The sequence below is a fragment of the Phaenicophaeus curvirostris genome, chromosome 3 (assembly GCF_032191515.1).
Source record: "Phaenicophaeus curvirostris isolate KB17595 chromosome 3, BPBGC_Pcur_1.0, whole genome shotgun sequence".
In the NCBI taxonomy this organism is placed as follows: domain Eukaryota; kingdom Metazoa; phylum Chordata; class Aves; order Cuculiformes; family Cuculidae; genus Phaenicophaeus; species Phaenicophaeus curvirostris.
In genome coordinates this window covers 69666503-69684529 of record NC_091394.1, presented here as the reverse complement: position 1 = coordinate 69684529, position 18027 = coordinate 69666503, and the positions used below count along the sequence as shown (strand labels likewise).

General features: G+C 41.2%; 1 protein-coding gene across 1 annotated transcript; it reads right to left on the bottom strand.

The window, feature by feature from the left end:
- Positions 1-200: 200 nt before the first annotated feature.
- CHMP4C (charged multivesicular body protein 4C) lies at positions 201-16982 on the bottom strand. Its single transcript, XM_069854279.1, has 5 exons — positions 16751-16982; positions 9055-9232; positions 7998-8112; positions 5098-5206; positions 201-2959 (listed from the first exon to the last, which is right to left on the bottom strand). Exons 1-5 carry the CDS (start codon positions 16944-16946, stop codon positions 2895-2897), a joined length of 663 nt encoding a protein of 220 aa, XP_069710380.1. The 5' UTR covers positions 16947-16982; the 3' UTR covers positions 201-2894.
- Positions 16983-18027: the final 1045 nt, after the last annotated feature.

The following is an 18027-nucleotide window of genomic DNA, read 5'->3' as shown; positions in this document are numbered from 1 at the left end:
GTGAAGGAATGCAGCCCATACTCGAGGTTGGAGGATTTTTTCGTTGGTTGTTTTTTGAAGATTTCTTGAATTCTAACACGATGCTGGAAGATTAATACATCAAAAATATTTCCAAATATCCTCCCATCCTCTAAAGAGGGCTGTATTCTAACAAGTGTAAGGAGAGTACTTAGTTTTATCCGATAGGAAAATAAATTTAACACAATCAGATAACACAAATATGACACCAAAATTTTTATTCACAGCATATATATTAATTCTTTTTACATTTTATTAATATATTTTCCCCCTTTTAAAGCTATCCAGACTTAAGATGTCCAACCCTGTTAAGAGAAGAAAACGTTCTGAAAATAAATAAGAAACAAGTCATCAGCTGTAGTGCACCATCTGCTGCCACAGTCCTCTTGTAAAACGTGTTCCGGTTAATAGAGAAAAAATTTACAATAACACGTTAACACTACTCACTCCCGTCTGCTTACATACTAAACAAATACCATCGTGGCATGAAGAGACATATGTTCAAAAAAGCAAAAGCCATTTGTCCCAGTGTCTTCTGAATTTACACAGGAAAGAGCCATCGCCTCAGCTGAATTAAATTCCTAGAACCTATTTGCTTTTGAAGAAAACAGGTCATCATCTGTCTCCCAAATATAGCAACCAGCACTCTAATTCCATTCGCAAGTGGAAACTTAAGAGACCTATTTTATTTAGGTTATAGTGCACTTGAAATAAGCTAAGTGCTGTGTAAGTGCCAAGTTTTAGAAATCTGCTAATTTGACCAAGAACAGACGCTAGAAGCCAGCTTTTCCAAGCTAAGCACGGGACTACACTGGCAAGGCCTCACATTTAGAAACGCCAGATGCATCCATGGCCAGCCTTGCACAGTGATGTTATCAGGGTACACTAATACTTTCTGTACCCAATTCAGAGACTTGCATAGACTGCACACCTTGAAAACAGGATTCCAGCCAAAAGGATTAGCAAATGTATTCTAAATAACACAGAATATTTGTTCTGAATTTCAGCAAGCATTAAAACTGAATAAAGTTTTGTTAGTGTTTCATTTCCTACCAAGAGTTAAAAACTGTATTTTAAAATTTAAAGTAGTTCTTAAGTTTTTTGGGTTTGGTTTTTTTTTTTTGCTTTTAGACCAAAATTTGAATAGTTCCAGGTTTTCTCTGCTCTCAACAGAAAGAGACAATTTTCCTGGTGTCTCTGAATTTTGGGACAGAATTAACATAATACATTTCCAGTACGGAATTAATTTGAAGTACAGTGGTGAGGCTTGATTCTCCTTGCAAACCAAAAGCAATTCCACTACAGAAAATGAAAAAGTCCTGAAAAAATGGAATCTCTCCACAGCAATTGTAAATTTTGGGGTTTGTCCGTGGAAATCGACTGAAAACTTTCTGAGCACACCAGCACACCATGTCCAGAAACACACATTAGCTTATGCTTAACCTGAAATTCAGTAAACTGATTCCTATTGTGGCCTATCAAAGGTAAACACCCAGTAAATCACAGGCTGAAGTCCATAGGGAAAAAAAGTCAGTCCTCTGTTGCTATAGATATACAGAAACCAAGCCACCCGCTATTCCCCAATTGGTTCAATCTTGAGTACATTTAATTTGAAAACAAGAAACTTAGATCAATGTGGCTCTGCTTCCCACTTCCCTAGTAAATCCACAGTGGCTTACTATTTGTAATGGACAGCAAGCTACTAGCATAGAGCTTAAGTCTCATGTAATAAAATTTGTTAGTACAAAGCAGCTCACTTAATTTTTGGTTTGTATTTGAACAGTGATTGTGCTATATATGTAGTAGTTTAGCAATCAGAGTGGCATTTGTTCCTGAAGCTAAAAAGCTGTCAGTTGGACAATAACACATCAATTTTACAAGTAATTCAGAATCAGTTTTTAACCAGGGTTAGAAAGGCATTTTGAATACATCATGCTGGTATTATTATTCAGTTTTGGAATGGAAAGAGAGAAAACCCAAATGCTCAGTAACTGCAATCATTTTGAAACTGTATAATTAAACAAAGAAATGTGTTACTAACTCCTCTGAGGATGGGTATTATCACACAATACAGTGGAGGACAACAACACAGGAAGGTCAAATCTTTTCTGGATTTTTTGACAAGGTTAGCAGAAATCAGTTTTGTTTGGCAGGGATATATAAGAACTTGGACGTTTCGTTTTACCTAGTCACTGTAAAACTGTTTTAAAGCTGAGTTGGAAATAGTTCAAAGTATTATTCAAGTTGACCTCTAGAAGTACATGGGATATTCTGGCCAAAGTTTAAAACAAAATTTGAAAAACTATCCCACTTCAAAAAAATCTACAGAACTCTCTCCCCTTAATATCTAGGACACCGGAATTTGCTCCAGATCGTTTAAATCTCCATTCCGAAACTAACAGCTGTTAGTTCTTGGGCTCCAAGAAAATTGCAAGTCAGGACAGATATAAAGCTGTTTTGCTTATAATCAAATTATCTAACCAAATAACCCTCTAGGACAGGGCTTTGATGACTTATTTAACTTTGTCATTTCCACAATTAATCCAGCTGTGTGCATAAGTGAGGCACACAGGTTTTACAAACCAGCAAGATACAGTAAGACTTTAGCTAATAAAAACTGATGCTCGTAACAAAAAATATCTGGCCAAGACTGAAAAACATTTGATACTTGGTGGTTTTAGCAACTACTGCATTTTTTGGTTTTGTTTTTAAACTAGTTTTGTAATATGACAGTACCACTATTCTTAGCAAGATTGGCCATAAAAAAACCAGCCTGTACAAAATGCAATTACCCTAAATCAATACAGTTATAAAATGGCATCACAGCTCTTTACATCTGCACTGTGATATTCAGCGTTATAAAAAAATCCACGCTATTATGAAGCCCAGGCAGCCAGCTTCTTCATTTCATCTTCATCTTCCACTCTCTTCCTAGTCGATGCTGCAGAAAAGAGAGATTAACAATAACCATCAACTAATCTAACAGTCAAGCATTTTATTTGTTAGCATGAGGACTCTCAGGGCTTTTCAGTTTGAAGACCTCGGATCAATTGACTGAGCTGCAAGCTAAACACAGGTAATGCAGTAATGAAGCTGACAAGAGATGCAACTATTTGGCCTCACCACCTGAAGTTAACAATATAGGTCTGACGTAACTCCTACCACAGAGAGCAAGCATGCACAAGAATGCAGCTAGTTCTCTCACAGCCACTTCAGCAGGTGTGACTGACCTACCCTTGGTAGTTGTATATCCTGCTACCTTCCAAACAATGCTGAAGGTTTGTGCAGGTCCAGTCTCCAAATGGACTCATCCCATTTTAATGAGAGGTGTCATTTATTAGAAGGGAAAAAAATTCCTGAACTTAACTTTGCTCAGGTGACATCACTTAACTGCTGTGGCCACAACAACAGCAATTCCCAACTGTGTACCAGGTTCCCCCAACACCTTTTTCTTTATTTTTTCTAAGCAAAACTCCTATCACACATCCTTCACGTTTCTGGAAGAAAAGCCTCACTCAAATTGTTTCGTTCATCTACCTACAAACTGGATGCCCTACAGCCCAGGTTCAGCTTCAGACTATCTCCACCTGTGGGCCATGCATGTCAGGATTTGCATCCCTCCAAACATCAATGGGACACTGTTAGTGGGTGCAATTCTCTGGTAACTTTACCTCCCATCTGTGGCAGCCATAATGCTGGGAGCCACCATCCTGAGAGGGGCTGAAGCTACCACCCTCAAGGACTAAAGCTGAGAGAAGGACATGGAAGACCAAGGGTCCAGTCCCTACTCTGCAAGTGCCACTGGCTCACTTTGCAGCTGAGGAAGGTCACTATGCATTGTTCCATCATCTCTCAAATCAGGAGGGTAACATGCCTCTCCAATTAGAAGCATCATAGAACCATTAACTGTTGTTCTTATTTTGCCATTGCTGTGTAACAGTAAGCATCCTGTTTAAGAAAAGATAAGCCGTTTCTGCATGGCTTTAAACTATGTAATTGTAACCAGCTAATTTTGCCTGAAGCAGCCATAAAGACAGATGAAGTAGCAAATTAAGATAGTGAGAAGCACATGGAGATGGCTAGGGTTTAATGAAAACATCAGCTAGCACAGCTGGATCTGGAAAAGGATGTATGAACAAGCCATAAATGCCCAGACTGCAATTTGCACTGGGTCTTCTTAAATCCATTTTTTACTAGCAGTTCTGCAATTTACTTAAGTCGATGAGGCCACAATCCCAGTTTGAACATTTTAAAGTGCTTCTCAGGGATTTAAGTGCTCTCTGCCAAAACACACATAAGACTTTTTGAGCTGAGCTTGTCTAGGTTACCTGTTCTGCAGCAGAAGGCAACATAAACAACATGTGCCACATATGCGCTGTCCCTACTGCCAAATTTTTATACTCTTTTACTAGCATCAGTATACAGTAAGTCTTTCAGCTGATTGAGGACCACCGGGACACAGTGAAAGGTGTAGTTAAAAGTTGACTGTCTCTAGCTTAATTAAAAATGAACAGGGCAGAACTACAGAAAAATAAGACTACTGCTAAATGCCAGGAATAAAGTCTGTTCTGTAGAAAGAAAGCAAAAGAATGACAATATTTCTTTAAACACGTACTTCCTGATATCTCCTTCATTTCTAATTAAAATACCAGTGGCAAATATCAAACCACCACCCTACAAAGCTGGATCTTTGTGACGCAAGCATTTTGAATCTAGGTCAGACTAATTAAAGACTAAGGATTAATTGCCAAAAAAAACCCAACAAAAACCACTCAGCTTCCCAGTCCTCGGTGATCTCACTATATTTCAGTAGGAGATGTGTCACTATCTGTGCGAGGTCAAGCTCCTCGTCTGTATCCTCAATTCTACAGAGAATTTGATCCCAAATATTTCATACAGCAAACCAGAATTCCACTCTGCTTTTTCTGCTAAATATATAAAAAAAATAGGAAAAGGAATCTATAATACTTTAAAATTTAAAGCAGAGTTAAGCAGATATCTGAAACTCTCGCTTCCTTTCCTCCTACTCACAGCATAGCTTAATCATAAGAAATATAAAATGGCAAGCAGGCAGTTTACCAGGGCGAGAAGGCAGCGATGTGGACGGAACACTTGGCAACCTGACATCTCTCATTCCCTTGTTCAATTCTTCTTGCTCCAGTTCTTCCAATTCTGCCATCAACTCATCCTAAATTCAAGGAAAACATCATTTACAAATTCATTGTCCTGACAGTGATCTCAGGCAAGGGCACATTTAAACACCGTGAAGCAAAGCACTACTGAAAAAACAGTTTACACCTGAAAACAAATATAAAAACCCAGCATATCACAAGTACAATTTTTACTAAATGTGAGCAATAACAAAAACCTTAATTGAAAGTTGAAAGAAGGATGATGGACATTAGAAACAAGACAAGGAATAAAATTAGAAAAAAAGCTGATGGCAGCATAAGGGCAAACACATTAAAAATAAAAGGTCCCTGGCCATCCTCGTGTTTCTTTCAAATGAAGAGCCTGTGCTGTTCAGCAGATTCAAGTTTTAATGTGTGTTTTCTCTCATTTTAAAAAAGAAACAGCTCCCACTGGTTATAGGGTAGGGTGCCACTAAACATTATGCCTCAGCCCGATTACACAAGTTCAGGATTACATATGATTTCAAAGCAGCCCTGGCATCAGAGCTGTCCTCGTGGGTCCTGTTATTCACTATGAAAGCATGTAACATTCTTGGGCTTTTAGCTGCAGAAACTGATTTGGATGGATGATATAATTCACATGTATAATACTAAAAATAGAAAAACTATAAACTTTTTTTAAAAGCAAATACTGATTCCTTGGCTGGACTTCCCCTAAGAAAGCTAGATTTTACATATTTGCAAAGAAATGAACCCTTGCCAGACTGATAAAATGGTTTAAAAAGTAACAACTTGCTACAGCCACTTTTGCCCAATGATATCTATTAAGTAATGAAATGGGCTTTGCCTACCCATTTATACCTTACTTATCATCAATGTGAAAGTTGAAATGACAATTACATATCTACCACAGGCCTTCCTAGACTTACTTTTTCATGGGTTTATATTCTAAGAAAAAAAAAAAGGCTACAGTTTGCTTACCTGACATATTCTAGGATTTGCAATGTGAACTATCATCTAAAAATTTCAGCATCAGGTCCACACCTGATGATGTTCAGTTCACAGCTGATCTCTCAAGGAAATGTGCAAGTTGGGGTCCCGTGTCTAACTAAGGCATTTAGCTGAGGTGCAGATGTCTGTACTTTAAGTGCCTCAGTCACTGCTGTGAATACAAGCTTCTTAAAATTTAATGTCCAAGTTGTTGGATAGTCAATAGAAACAGTTATTTCTGAAGACCTCTAGATGTCTAGATGGTCATCTAACTCTCTCCCACACAAATCAGTCCTTACCAACCTCTGCTGAACAAGTAAAGAATTAAAAGGTAGTGTTAGCCAGAACAGGCCTTTCTTAAGGAAAAAAGAAAAAAAAACCAAAGTAGAATGAAAAACAGAACAGAGAAAGAGAGAAAAGAAACAAACAAAAGAAAAAGTTAATAAAACCCTGATCGTGATCCCTATAACATCATAATGTTATGACTAGAACACATGCTCTCAAAGTGGGAGACTCAAGTTCTTCTCATCCTCAAGCACGTATTTAACTTACATTTCCCACAACCGAGGAACTGCTGTACAACCTGGCTGTGGAATATTATAATAGCTACAACAAACCCTTTCTTTCTTCTCTTGAACTTTGACCAAAAAGAGAACAGAGGGAAGATACCATGTGAACTCTCAAGTTCCAGTATTCTTTTCAGTTGTTTGAAGCCCAGTTTACACAGGTCAAATCCCATTCCTTAATGCCAATATTGATAATGTGTTTCTTGGAAATATCTATTTACATGGAAAAACAGTAGAGGAGATAATGGGAACAATACGCAAGAGAATCGTTACTTAATTACAAAAATTATAACTGTTGAATGAAACCTTTCTCTCTGTCAAGTAAATATGATATAGACTAAGTATTTTTCCATACTGCCCATTTGGGCACACAGGAGCAAATTAGTTGGGGAGAGACTGAATTGTTTGATTTTTTAGCACATTCTTCAAACGATCCCTAGTGCTTGGTCATTTTAAAACATAGTTAAAAAACAAAACCAAACTGGTTGTGATACTGAGCCTGATCCACAGCTTTGCATTCCATAGGTTGCAAGAATTTTGAGTATACCTGACCCCTGAGTATCCAGTCATGCTTGGCTCAGAAATAAGTCCTGCTTAGATATACAAAATCAAGGCCAGGGACACAAGATAAAAGCTACTGCAATGAATTTGCAGAAGGCCTCAAGTGCCTTGTGGAGATTTCAGAAGAACAGAGCTCCAGGAATAAACTTTTTTGCCTCCAACAGGAATTACTTCTACCTAATGGATCTACTTCTGTAGAAAATCTGGAAAACTGGGAAAGTACCTGCACCTCCAAGCATCAAAAAAACGACCTTAATAAAAAGTGGTCCAAATATTCAGAATTGCAAACAGCAGCCTGTTCATGGCATAGGAATATGCCCTTAGTCAGGCGGATGTCTATTTGGAGCTCAAAAAATTACATGTTTCAGTGTCCACTTGGAGCACTACAAATTACATGTTCCAGCGACCTCCTTCTTCCGTGGTACAGAAGAGAACAACTAAAGGAGTGCAATTGAAGATGCCTTTTAAAGAAAAATATATAACCCCCCTGTAATGTACATACTTATATTTATATGTATATTATATTGTACTACAAACTTTATTTATTTATGCATATGTGATTGTGTGTGTATTCATAAAAAATTACAACAATGCCCTAGACAGGGTAAGCTAGAACCAAGGAATTTCATATCCACACCTTTTGAGAAACATACCACTGGAAGCCAATGCAGAACAAAATAATTATGGAGTCATTTAACAGCTAAAACTCAGACTTTACTGAAGTACTAACCTCATCAAACTCATCAGCAAAGCCGGCTCGGTTTGAGATAGCATCTGAAATTTCCTGGGCAACATCTTGCTGTTCAGTGATATCTTGCATCAAATCATCAATTTTGTTCAAGTCCCTGGTGAGATAACATGGAAACATTTTTCAAACATCTTTCAGATCCTTCAGAAGAAACACAAAGAAACTTGAACAGACCCTAGTATCTTTCTATGCCCATGGCTGTATAGACAGCAGAACTCACAAGGAATAATTTCCTTCACCTACATCTTATTGTTTCTTGGCAAGTTTCTGCATGGTTTAGACAGTCCAATTTGTTCCACTTTGGGATTATAACAAAAGTCAAATTGCAGCAGTCTACGTCTCTTTCCCTCTCTCAGCTTCTCATACCTCTGCCAGCCAACAGTCACATTCCCCAGGAAGATCCCACCTCCTTCCCAAGGTCAGCATCTTAATAGACAGATCTTTTTTGATGTTAAGCTTTAACCAGAACTGGGGAAACTTAACAGGACTATACTCCTTTTAGCTTCCCCTTATTGTTAACTTCATCATTGTTTCAGTTCCTGTTTACTTCTCCCAGAACAACCTTTCTGATTTAACAATGTTTATTCAGGCAGGGAAACGCCTCTTGAAATAATATAGGACATATAAAAACACTACACACGCACAAAAAAAACCCAAAGCGTTCTCTCTTTTATGCTGATCTAATTACTACTTAGAATCACATAGTCCAGCCTATGTACTTCGAGGAAAGGTTTATAGTCCCTTAAACTAAGTTTTCTTCTGGAAAAAACAAGGACAGAAGCCAGTCTCTATTACCAAGGCAGACTTAAAAAACAGGTGCCAAACAGATGTCTCTGGTTAACTGGACTTCCTTCTAGACTTGCTGTTAAGAAATTTTTCTGCCAAATATAACATTACAGCACCAATAGCTTTCCTGACATTAAATGCCTGCACCCAAAATCACACCCAAACTGCCTGACTTGATACAATACACTGCAGCAATGAAATAGTTTGAAATTGGTTAGTAAGCTCAACTTGAAAGCAATTAGAAAACACTTACATGTTTTCATGCACTTTTTTCATAGCTTGGGCAGCATAACCCATATTCTTGAGCACTTCTGTGTTGGTGTGGGAATTTTCCAGTGCCTCTCTCTGGAACTCAATGGTTGAAAGCGTCCCATCAATTTGACTCAACTGTTTCTCATACCTCTTTTTTCTCTTCAGTGCTTGTAAAGCAGCTGGAAAGCAAAGAGGCAAAGTGCACTGCATATTTATATAGCAAAATGCAAGAACAAGTAGTTCAGCACAGAGCCAACCTGCAAAAGTTATAAATCCCACTCTCCTACCTTACTAGTAGGGAGACAAACTTTGACCACACCAGATCAGCAGCCTGTTTATGACCAACATGCTGTTGCATGAAAATGCTGGGAAGCCTCTTTTAGATAAACTCCTTTTAGGACCACAGGAAAGAGCAGCTTCTTCCTCCGCTGCGAGAGATCTTGAACTCCATCCTGTGCACACAGGCAAAGCAGGGAAGAGGGAGAGGAAAAAGGAAACCATCAGAGAGAACTCAGAAAGAAGAAAACAGAAAAAAGTAGAAGAGAATGCAATACTTAAGTAAAACTGGGGAAGACAGAGTAAGAAGATCTGTCATGATAATCACATCACCACCAATGCTACTTTCTAAACTTTGTCCCAGCAGCAGAAACCATCAAGTGCAATGGAAAGCCCAAATGGCCTAACCATATAGGTGGGTTAGATCAGAGGAGGACTCGCATTTCTCTGGCTTTCACCCTGCATCTATTTCTTACAAACACTTACAAGCATGATCTTTAAGCCTTAGAAAGTGAAAACATACAGAACTTAGTAGACACAGCCACAGCCAAATCCAGGTACTCCCCAATATCATTGTAAATCGTTGAGATTAGTCTTTTCTATTTGCCAAGTTATGAGCAGCATACTTTGCCCAGAGTAAATCATTACCAGAATAAATACATGTGACAAGCAGGAGGAGAAAACCACTTTCTCTTGGCCTCTGGGTGTGGAATACAATCTTGCCACAAGCTTTTCCTGACCACTGCCCTTTCCAAAACTACACATGCGCTAGGCAAGAGGAAAAAAAACAAACCAAAAAAACATGAAACCAAAAGAGGTTGAGTTAACCCCTTGCTTTTTCAATACTGTTAACACCCCTGTCTTTCCCCGTCTCATACATTTAATTTTAGATTAGGCTCAGAGCCAGCAAGCGACAACAGCTCAGCAGCCCCTTAAACTCATACAACCGATAGCACCAATTACTGTTGCTGTCCTATTCAAATTATAACCCACATGCAATAACAATGAACCTCGATGCTGAGGTACGTGAATTTTCAAATAAAGTTAGGATGCCTCCGAGGAGGGAATATAGATTTATGGTGTGTAACAACACACTAAGAATCTAGCGCTTTGTTGACAAATGCTTGAATCAACATGGTCAGAACTGCCCATCATTAGCTGTGCAAGCACAAGCATTCACACAGCCTAAAATACACAAAGCCTTCTGGCACCTGCAGTAAAACAGTTTCAGGACATCAAATCTCAATCAGGACAGATTAATCACAGTATTCAAATTCAGGATTTTTCCAGGTTTTGGCGTATGGTCCAAAGAGCACAGAATCATAGAATTGTTTAGGTTGGAAAAGATCTTTAAGGTCGTCAAGTCCAACTCTTATGTAGCACTGCCAAGCCACCACTTCTACTTGTCTTTCAAATACCTCCATGAATGGTGACTCAACCACTTCCCTGGGCAGCATGTATGAACCTCAGACAATGTCATGCAAATGGAAAATGTGAGAATTGTAAAATTCTCATTGGCAATTCCAAACTACATCAGTTTGACTTAACGCCAAATATTATTTTTACTTATTTATTATTTTTACCTACTTGTTTATGCTTATTATTGGTAGCATTAGGAAACCAGCCACTCCCTTCCAGCTGAATCAAAATTTGATCCTGGATTCTGACATTAGGAAGACAGATTCCCAGTAAATTCAGTGTCTGAAACCATGTGTAACATAAGTCGTGCTAAATACTAAAGCTCTTTGGACTGAGGAGCTCTAACTGTCTGGTACAGAAAGGCTTCAGCTGGAATAAGTAGCTACCATAGTGAAATAATTCCTGTCAGTGTTCTTCAGAAATGGGACTCTAATGATGCTGTTATTGACTGCTCTGAGAGAAAATGGATTTTCTCAGTTACGCACAAAGCAGTTGTTTCCAAAATCCTAAAGGTCCATATATTAAGATTTAATTAAACCACATCCAAATTAAAAAAAACACAGAAGCTAGACTCGGTGGGAACCCATTCATAAGCTGCTTTTCCCAATTATAGTAGTGCAAGGTATCTTTATTCTCTTCACTTCTACCAGTGACTTACAGAACAGGGCACTTCAGAGGAAATCAATTTATACTCCTTCCTTTTCAACATACACTACACTATATGATATTTCTCATTTATGCCCTTCACTGCAGTTTCGTAAGAGTAGCTCCTATAGCCAAGACATGCGAATTTCTTCCTTGATATTTGAAATGTTTCTCTGTGTTTTATAGATTATCATGAACTTTAAAGTGCTTTTCAAATGCACATACAAGTATTTAAAAATTTGTACGCAATTCTTACAAGAAGATGATAAAGATGCTTCACAAACACTACTGCATTATAATAACCAGACTGGAGAAGAACACGTGGATCAAAAAATAAACAAACTGAGCAGAGGATGTAAACTTACTTCACTGAAGGTCTAGGAATGGCACTGAGAAAGGGTGTTACCCATTCCAAAGATTTCTGAGAAGAAAGACTGTCCAGAGAGGACTAAGCATTTGTAGAGTCTGAGGAAGTAAGTGTAATTAATACCAACTCAACCAGGAAAAGGTGGAGGTCTTCTCCAGGAAAATCCAAACTCATGCACTGTCTCTGTCATGCTTCAAAGAAGCAGATTCGACTCCTGCATTTCATAAGGAAGCGGTTCGCAGTTAGCTGGGCTTTAGCACATTTCCTGTGCTCTACCTCTGAGTCCAGCAAGCAGGATGCAGCTCATAAACTAAGAACCACTGCTTTTATCTTGAAAATAAAAACTCAGATTAAGTGGCTGGGACAACAGTAGACTACCATTTCAGTTTAAGTATGCATATTAAAGAACTACTGTTACTGACATATAGAAAGACACTTTTCCAGTATCACATTGATGTTGTTACTTTATTAAGGTAGCAGAAGTAGCCAGCTGGGCAATAGCAATCCCAGCCACACTAAGTATCCAGGTTTCTAAAGGAAAGAACAAAAGTAGTAACATAGAAAAGAGTTGTGGGACCTTCCTCATGGTTTCACGACAGATCAGAATGAAAAGAGACAGTACAGTGATAGCAACACTTTTACTTGTCAGACCCACCACCAACACCCATCAGTATAGGAATTAGTGACAGTCTCATCTTCTGAACTGAAAATAAAAGCATCATCTAGTAATCCTTAAAATTCCCAGGGGGAAACTGGTGAAAAGGGAAAAGGGTACTTCTTCAGAAGATAACACCACTGTGAAAATACTTACAATTATTCTTGGACACAGTTCATAAACCTTCACATTAGTCCTGCAAGGGACTGTTGGGTCATAACTTCTGATCTCCCTTGCACCAGGGACAACATAAAGAAATGCTGCTGAGGCTATAAAAATCATACCACCTTAAGTAACCTCACTATCAGCATTCATAAACCTTAAAACCTTGTAAGCGAATCCACATACCATTACAGCTCAGGTACTAACTGAAGAACAATAATGCACTTGACTCATTACAGCCATTCCAGTTCATGGCAAGACACTTGAAACGTATCACAAAGAGCAGGGAACAACACCTGTAACTCACAGAAAAGAATTACACTGAAGGCTTTCTCATATCCCCTCACCAGAAACTCGCAATCCCAACCTGCCACACCCCCTTACATAGGTATGATGGACCTGGACCTGTCCATGTTAACACATAACTACTACATTGCTGCTTGGTTTCAACAGCTCTCTGGTTACAATTCGCTCACTGAAAAGGAATGCTACACGGCTACAGAAGCCCTACCCAGATGTACCACACCACATATTTAGCAGCATTTACTTGTAAAGCCTACCCTTTCTTCCAACTTTCTAGATCAGTTTTGTCCTGAGAAGTACTATGCAGCTCTGTAGTAGTACCACGGTTAAGATCTACATCTATTCAGGATGACTTTTTTAAACTTAATTCTTTTAATTTAGCTATTTCTTTTAGGATCACTGAAAGACTCCAGGCTGAAACAACGCTCATTCATGTGTTGAGTTATTTTCACAGGCACACTTCAGAAAACACATTTCCTTTTTCAAACACATGCTCTTTACATTTGCCTGCATGACCTTTGAAATATTGAAGATGAAAGGTCAGTCTGCACAGCGATTTGGCAGCTGCAAACTAACTAGAACTGAGATATTAAAAAAAAAATACAACAAGAGATATAAAGAAAAAATCTTGAGGTTTTACCTGGAAGAGGGGGGAGATGAACAGTGCTAACTCGCAAAAGAAATACTGTTCATAAGCTCTGCAGGAGGAATTCCAACACACTGTTCCAAAAACCCTCAAGTGGTCTAGCTATAGCAAGATATTAATGGGGAATGCTAGAAACATACCACCCCAAAAGTATAACTTATTTCAGACTAGGTACAGGAACTGCAGAGATACTCATTCCGTAAAGGAGAAGCAAAAAATATTTAAGTGATGTTTCACATCTATTTGCATAGCTATTGTGTTACAGCTTTTAAATCACGTTAAGCCTACTGCTGTCACATGGACCCATAAGAGAATCATCTGAACTCATGAAAAATTGCTGGTGCTTGAATCTGCTCTCTTGTGTCAATGCAACTGACTCAGACTCACGTGCCTAAAAAACAAATGAGATCATACTAAATTGGTGTATTTTCTACACCAAGATATATCTTCCTCCAGTCTCAGACACTCCTGTTTTAGCTTCCACGGGCTTCTCCACAGATGCAATTAAAAAAAAAAAGAAAAAAAAAACAGCATCAAAAATTACCTGTGAGGTCTCTTTGAAACATTCACCTTAACAAGACAATGTACATCAAAATGTTTAATCTTTCACTTAGGTCTTTGTTTAGATAATGCTACAGTAAATGGTGGTCAGCACAGATTTCCTCTGAACTATACAGTAGTACAGTATTCCTGCTAACATGCTGTTGTATGTAAATCAACAACCATTCAACCGTAAAGCAATTGATGTATCCAGTGAAGGGGTACTCTTGGGGATTTAAGTTCACTCACTAGCCTGCTAAATTCAAGCATTTCAGCACTGCAAGCTTAGTTTTTCCTCTGACTGTAGTTACACTATCCCATTTTGGCTTTGGAACCATTTTTGTCATGAAAAAAATCCCACTCTCTACTTCTTACCCTACTCCTGCCTTTTTATTGACCTTAATTGCAGGTTCCTGAGCAAACGACAAGATAAAAAGGAGTTATTTTTAACCATGATCAGCTCAACAATCCAGTTTGCAGTATAACTCCACAAATGCTGGCATAGATAAAACTCCAGGAACTGTATACTGAGCACTGCAATGGAAACAAAGATCTGTAAGAAAAGCTTCAAAAGTTGCACACCTGAAGCAGAAAGCCATAGTTTGATGAATACCTGGAACCAGCATCAACCAGCCTAGTTAAAGGAGAAGCATATCCACCTTCTCCCAACAAGTATTCATTCCTGCCTGTGCACCACCCTCTCCTTCACAAATGCAGCTTGCAGATTCAATTGGATAAGCGGAGTTTAACCTACCCTGGGCAAAAAAAATAACTCAGACAAAAAAAACCATGACATCCTACAGAGTCATCCAGCTTTCAGAAACATACCCTTCAGGGAGTTCTGCCAAGGAAAGGAAGAGAGCACAGCACAGGGGCAGAAGCAAGGCAGGAAGCATTCCTCCTCAGCAACATGTCTGGATCTAAACAGGACTTGCTACAGGCGCAGAAGGCCTGTTTTCTTAAGTCAGCTCTGCTGCTCAGGCAATTGCAGAGTGAACCAGTCCTTGGAGCCATCTAGTCACTCTATCCCACAGCAAATTAGTTTTCAGCTAAACCACCGCCCCACACTAACTCACTGTGCCAGCACGGAGGTGCCAGTACCTGCATAATGGGACAAGACAGACACTCCAGTAGGAGCCAAGGTAGTAGAAAGTTTGAGACCACGACAACCACAACAGCTTGGGGTTGTTCCACAGCAGCAGGCTGTTTTGCTGCTGAACTGGCTTTACTCCCTCTGACTGTTTGTGACTTCAAATCTGTCCTGTCTCAACAGATGCTTTTAAATCCTTTCTAAACAAAAGCCTTCTACTAATGATTATTAAATTATAAAATATCACAAATACCCTAAAATGTTAACCAAATCACCTTTAACATGCAACTCCTCATAAGTTCAAAGTTACATGGCATTAAATTTTTAAATTATCCAGCAACAGAATGAGCAGATGAATGAGATACTTTCTCGTTGTATCACAGATCTTTAATCTGAAATGCTTTGCTTCTGTTTTGAAGCATTTAGAGAAAAATAAAGCTCAGAGTGGACAAACAGAACTGCGTGTGACTTTATAAAATTAACTTGTTTCTTGAAGGCTTCCCAGACACACTGGCTACCATAATTTGCTTCCCTGAGATTACATCAAGAGTATAAGCAGAATCCAGACCTTACTATATCTTAGCATCCTCTCCTTAGCTGCTAACAACAACCCAAACAAGTAATCAGCAATGCTCTGACCTATCACTCACACTTTAGTGGTATCACATACTTCGCACATGATTTGAGTCAACTCATCGAACCGCTATGTTCCTTAGTTGCCAGCAGTATATTCTCCAGCCCTCACAGTGGGGGCAATGTGAATTCATCCTTGAATATACAGGAGATCCTCAAATGCTTCCAGCCCCTCTTCTACCTGCACAGCCAGCACTCAACACCCAAGCTGTGATCCCCTTCCACTTGAAGTATCCTGGGCTGCATCAAAAGAAGTGTGGCCAGCAGGTGGAGGGAGGTGATTCTGCCCTTCTGTTCCTCTCTTGTGAGACCTCATCTGGAGTATTGTGTCCAATTCTGGAATCCTCAACAGAAGGAGGATATGGGGCTGTTGGAACGGGTCCAGAGGAGGGCTACAAAGATGATCCGAGGGCTGGAGCACCTCCCATATGAGGGCAGGCTGAGAGAGTTGGGGTCATTCAGTCTGGAGAAGAGAAGGCTTCGAGGAGACCTTATAGCGACCTTCCAGTACCTGAAGGGGCTACAAGAAAGCTGGAGAGGGACTGTTCACAAAGGCTTGTGGTGATAGGATTAGGGGCGATGGGTATCAACTGGAGAGGGGCAGATTTAGATTAGACATAAGGAGAAACTTCTTCCCTATGAGAGTGGTGAGGCATTGGGAACAGACTGCCCCATCCCTGGAGGTGTTCCAGGCCAGCTTGGATGGGGCTTTAAGCAGCCTAGTCTAGCGGGATGTCGCTGCCCATGGCAGGGGGGGTGGAACTGGGTGACCTTTAAGGTCCCTTCCGACCCAAACCATTCTGTGACTCTGTGAGCACGACTTCGCAGCACCACTTACCGACTGGGGTGCAAAGCACAATCAAAAGCGGGGCGCAGGGAGCCCCGGGCATCAAGTCACGCCCGCAGTCCCCCGCTACCGGCCCAGCACCCCGAGCCCACAGCCCGCCCCGAGCCGACTCACCGCGCTTGTTCCTGGTGCCGTGCAGCCGCGCTGCCGCCAGCTCCCGCTCGATCCTCGTCTCCAGGTACTCCTGCTTCTTGCCCAGCATCTCCTCCGTCTCCCGCAGCCGGGCCAGCGCCTCCTGCGCGGAGGGTGCCCCGCGGCCCTTGGCGGCGGCCGAGCGGCCCCCCTTGAACAGCCTCGACATCTTACTCATGGCGGCGGCGGCGCCGAGCCCCGAGCCGCCCGCGCCGAGCCCGCACCTGGCGGCGGGGCGGGAGGGCGGAGCCTCCACTTCGGCTAATTAACACATTACAGCGACCGGAGGCTGCAGCACCTCCCATACGAGGGCGGGCTGAGAGTTGGGCTTGTTCACCCTGGAGAAGAGAAGGCTCCGGGAGGACCTTAAAGCGGCCTTCCAGTACCTGAAGGGGCTGCAGGAAAGCTGGGGAGGGGCTGTTCACAGAGACTGTAGTGATAGGGTGAGGGGTAGTGGGTGTAAACTGGAGAGGGGCAGGTTTAGGCTAGACATAAGGAGGAATTTCTTCACTGTGAGGGTGGTGAGGCACTGGCACAGGTTGCCCAGGGAAGCTGTGGTTGCCCCATCCCTGGGGGTGTTCAAGGCCAGGTTAGACGGGGTTTCGAGCAGCCTGGTCTGGTGGGAGGTGACCCTGCCCACGTCAGGGGGGTTGAAACTGGATGATCTTTAAGGTCTCTTCCAACCCGAACCCCTCTATGATTCGAGGAGCTGGGAAAGCTGCGCTCCCCTTCCCTCCGCCTCTGGACGCGGGCGCTGCTCGGAGGGCTGAGGCGGCTCAAAGCAAGGGTAAAGCCACAACCCGCCCCGGTAGCAGCAGCGCGGTGCGGCGGGAGGCGCTGCGGGCACCGGCACGGCCAGAGCTCGCGTCCCCGAGCCCTCCTTGTGGGACCTCGGCTGGAGTGCTGTGTCCCGTTCTGGAATGCTCAACAGAAAAAGGAAAGGAAGCTGTTGGAACGGGTCCAGAGGAGGGCTACAAGGATAATCAGAGGACTGGAGCCCCTTCCATACGAAGACAGGCTGAGAGAGTTGGGCTTGTTCAGCCTGGAGAAGAGAAGGCTCCAAGATTTTATAGTGACTTTCCAGTATCTGAAGGGGCTACAGGAAAGCTGAAGAGGGACCGTTCACAAAGGCTTGTAGTGACAGGACGAGGGGAAATGGGTATAAACTGGAGAGGGGCAGATTTAGACTAGACATTATGAAGAATTCTTCACTATGAGAGCGGTGAGGCACAGGCACAGGTTGCTCAGGGAAGCTGTGC

Excerpts from the sequence above, each read along its gene's own strand:
- CHMP4C (XM_069854279.1), bottom strand. The coding sequence starts at position 16,946 with ATGAGTAAGATGTCGAGGCTGTTCAAGGGGGGCCGCTCGGCCGCCGCC. Across the intron at positions 8,113-9,054 it reads AAAAAAGTGCATGAAAACAT|GGACTTGAACAAAATTGATG; the intron begins GTAAGTGTTTTC and ends TTATCTCACCAG. Across the intron at positions 5,207-7,997 it reads TTGCTGATGAGTTTGATGAG|GATGAGTTGATGGCAGAATT; the intron begins GTTAGTACTTCA and ends CCTTGAATTTAG.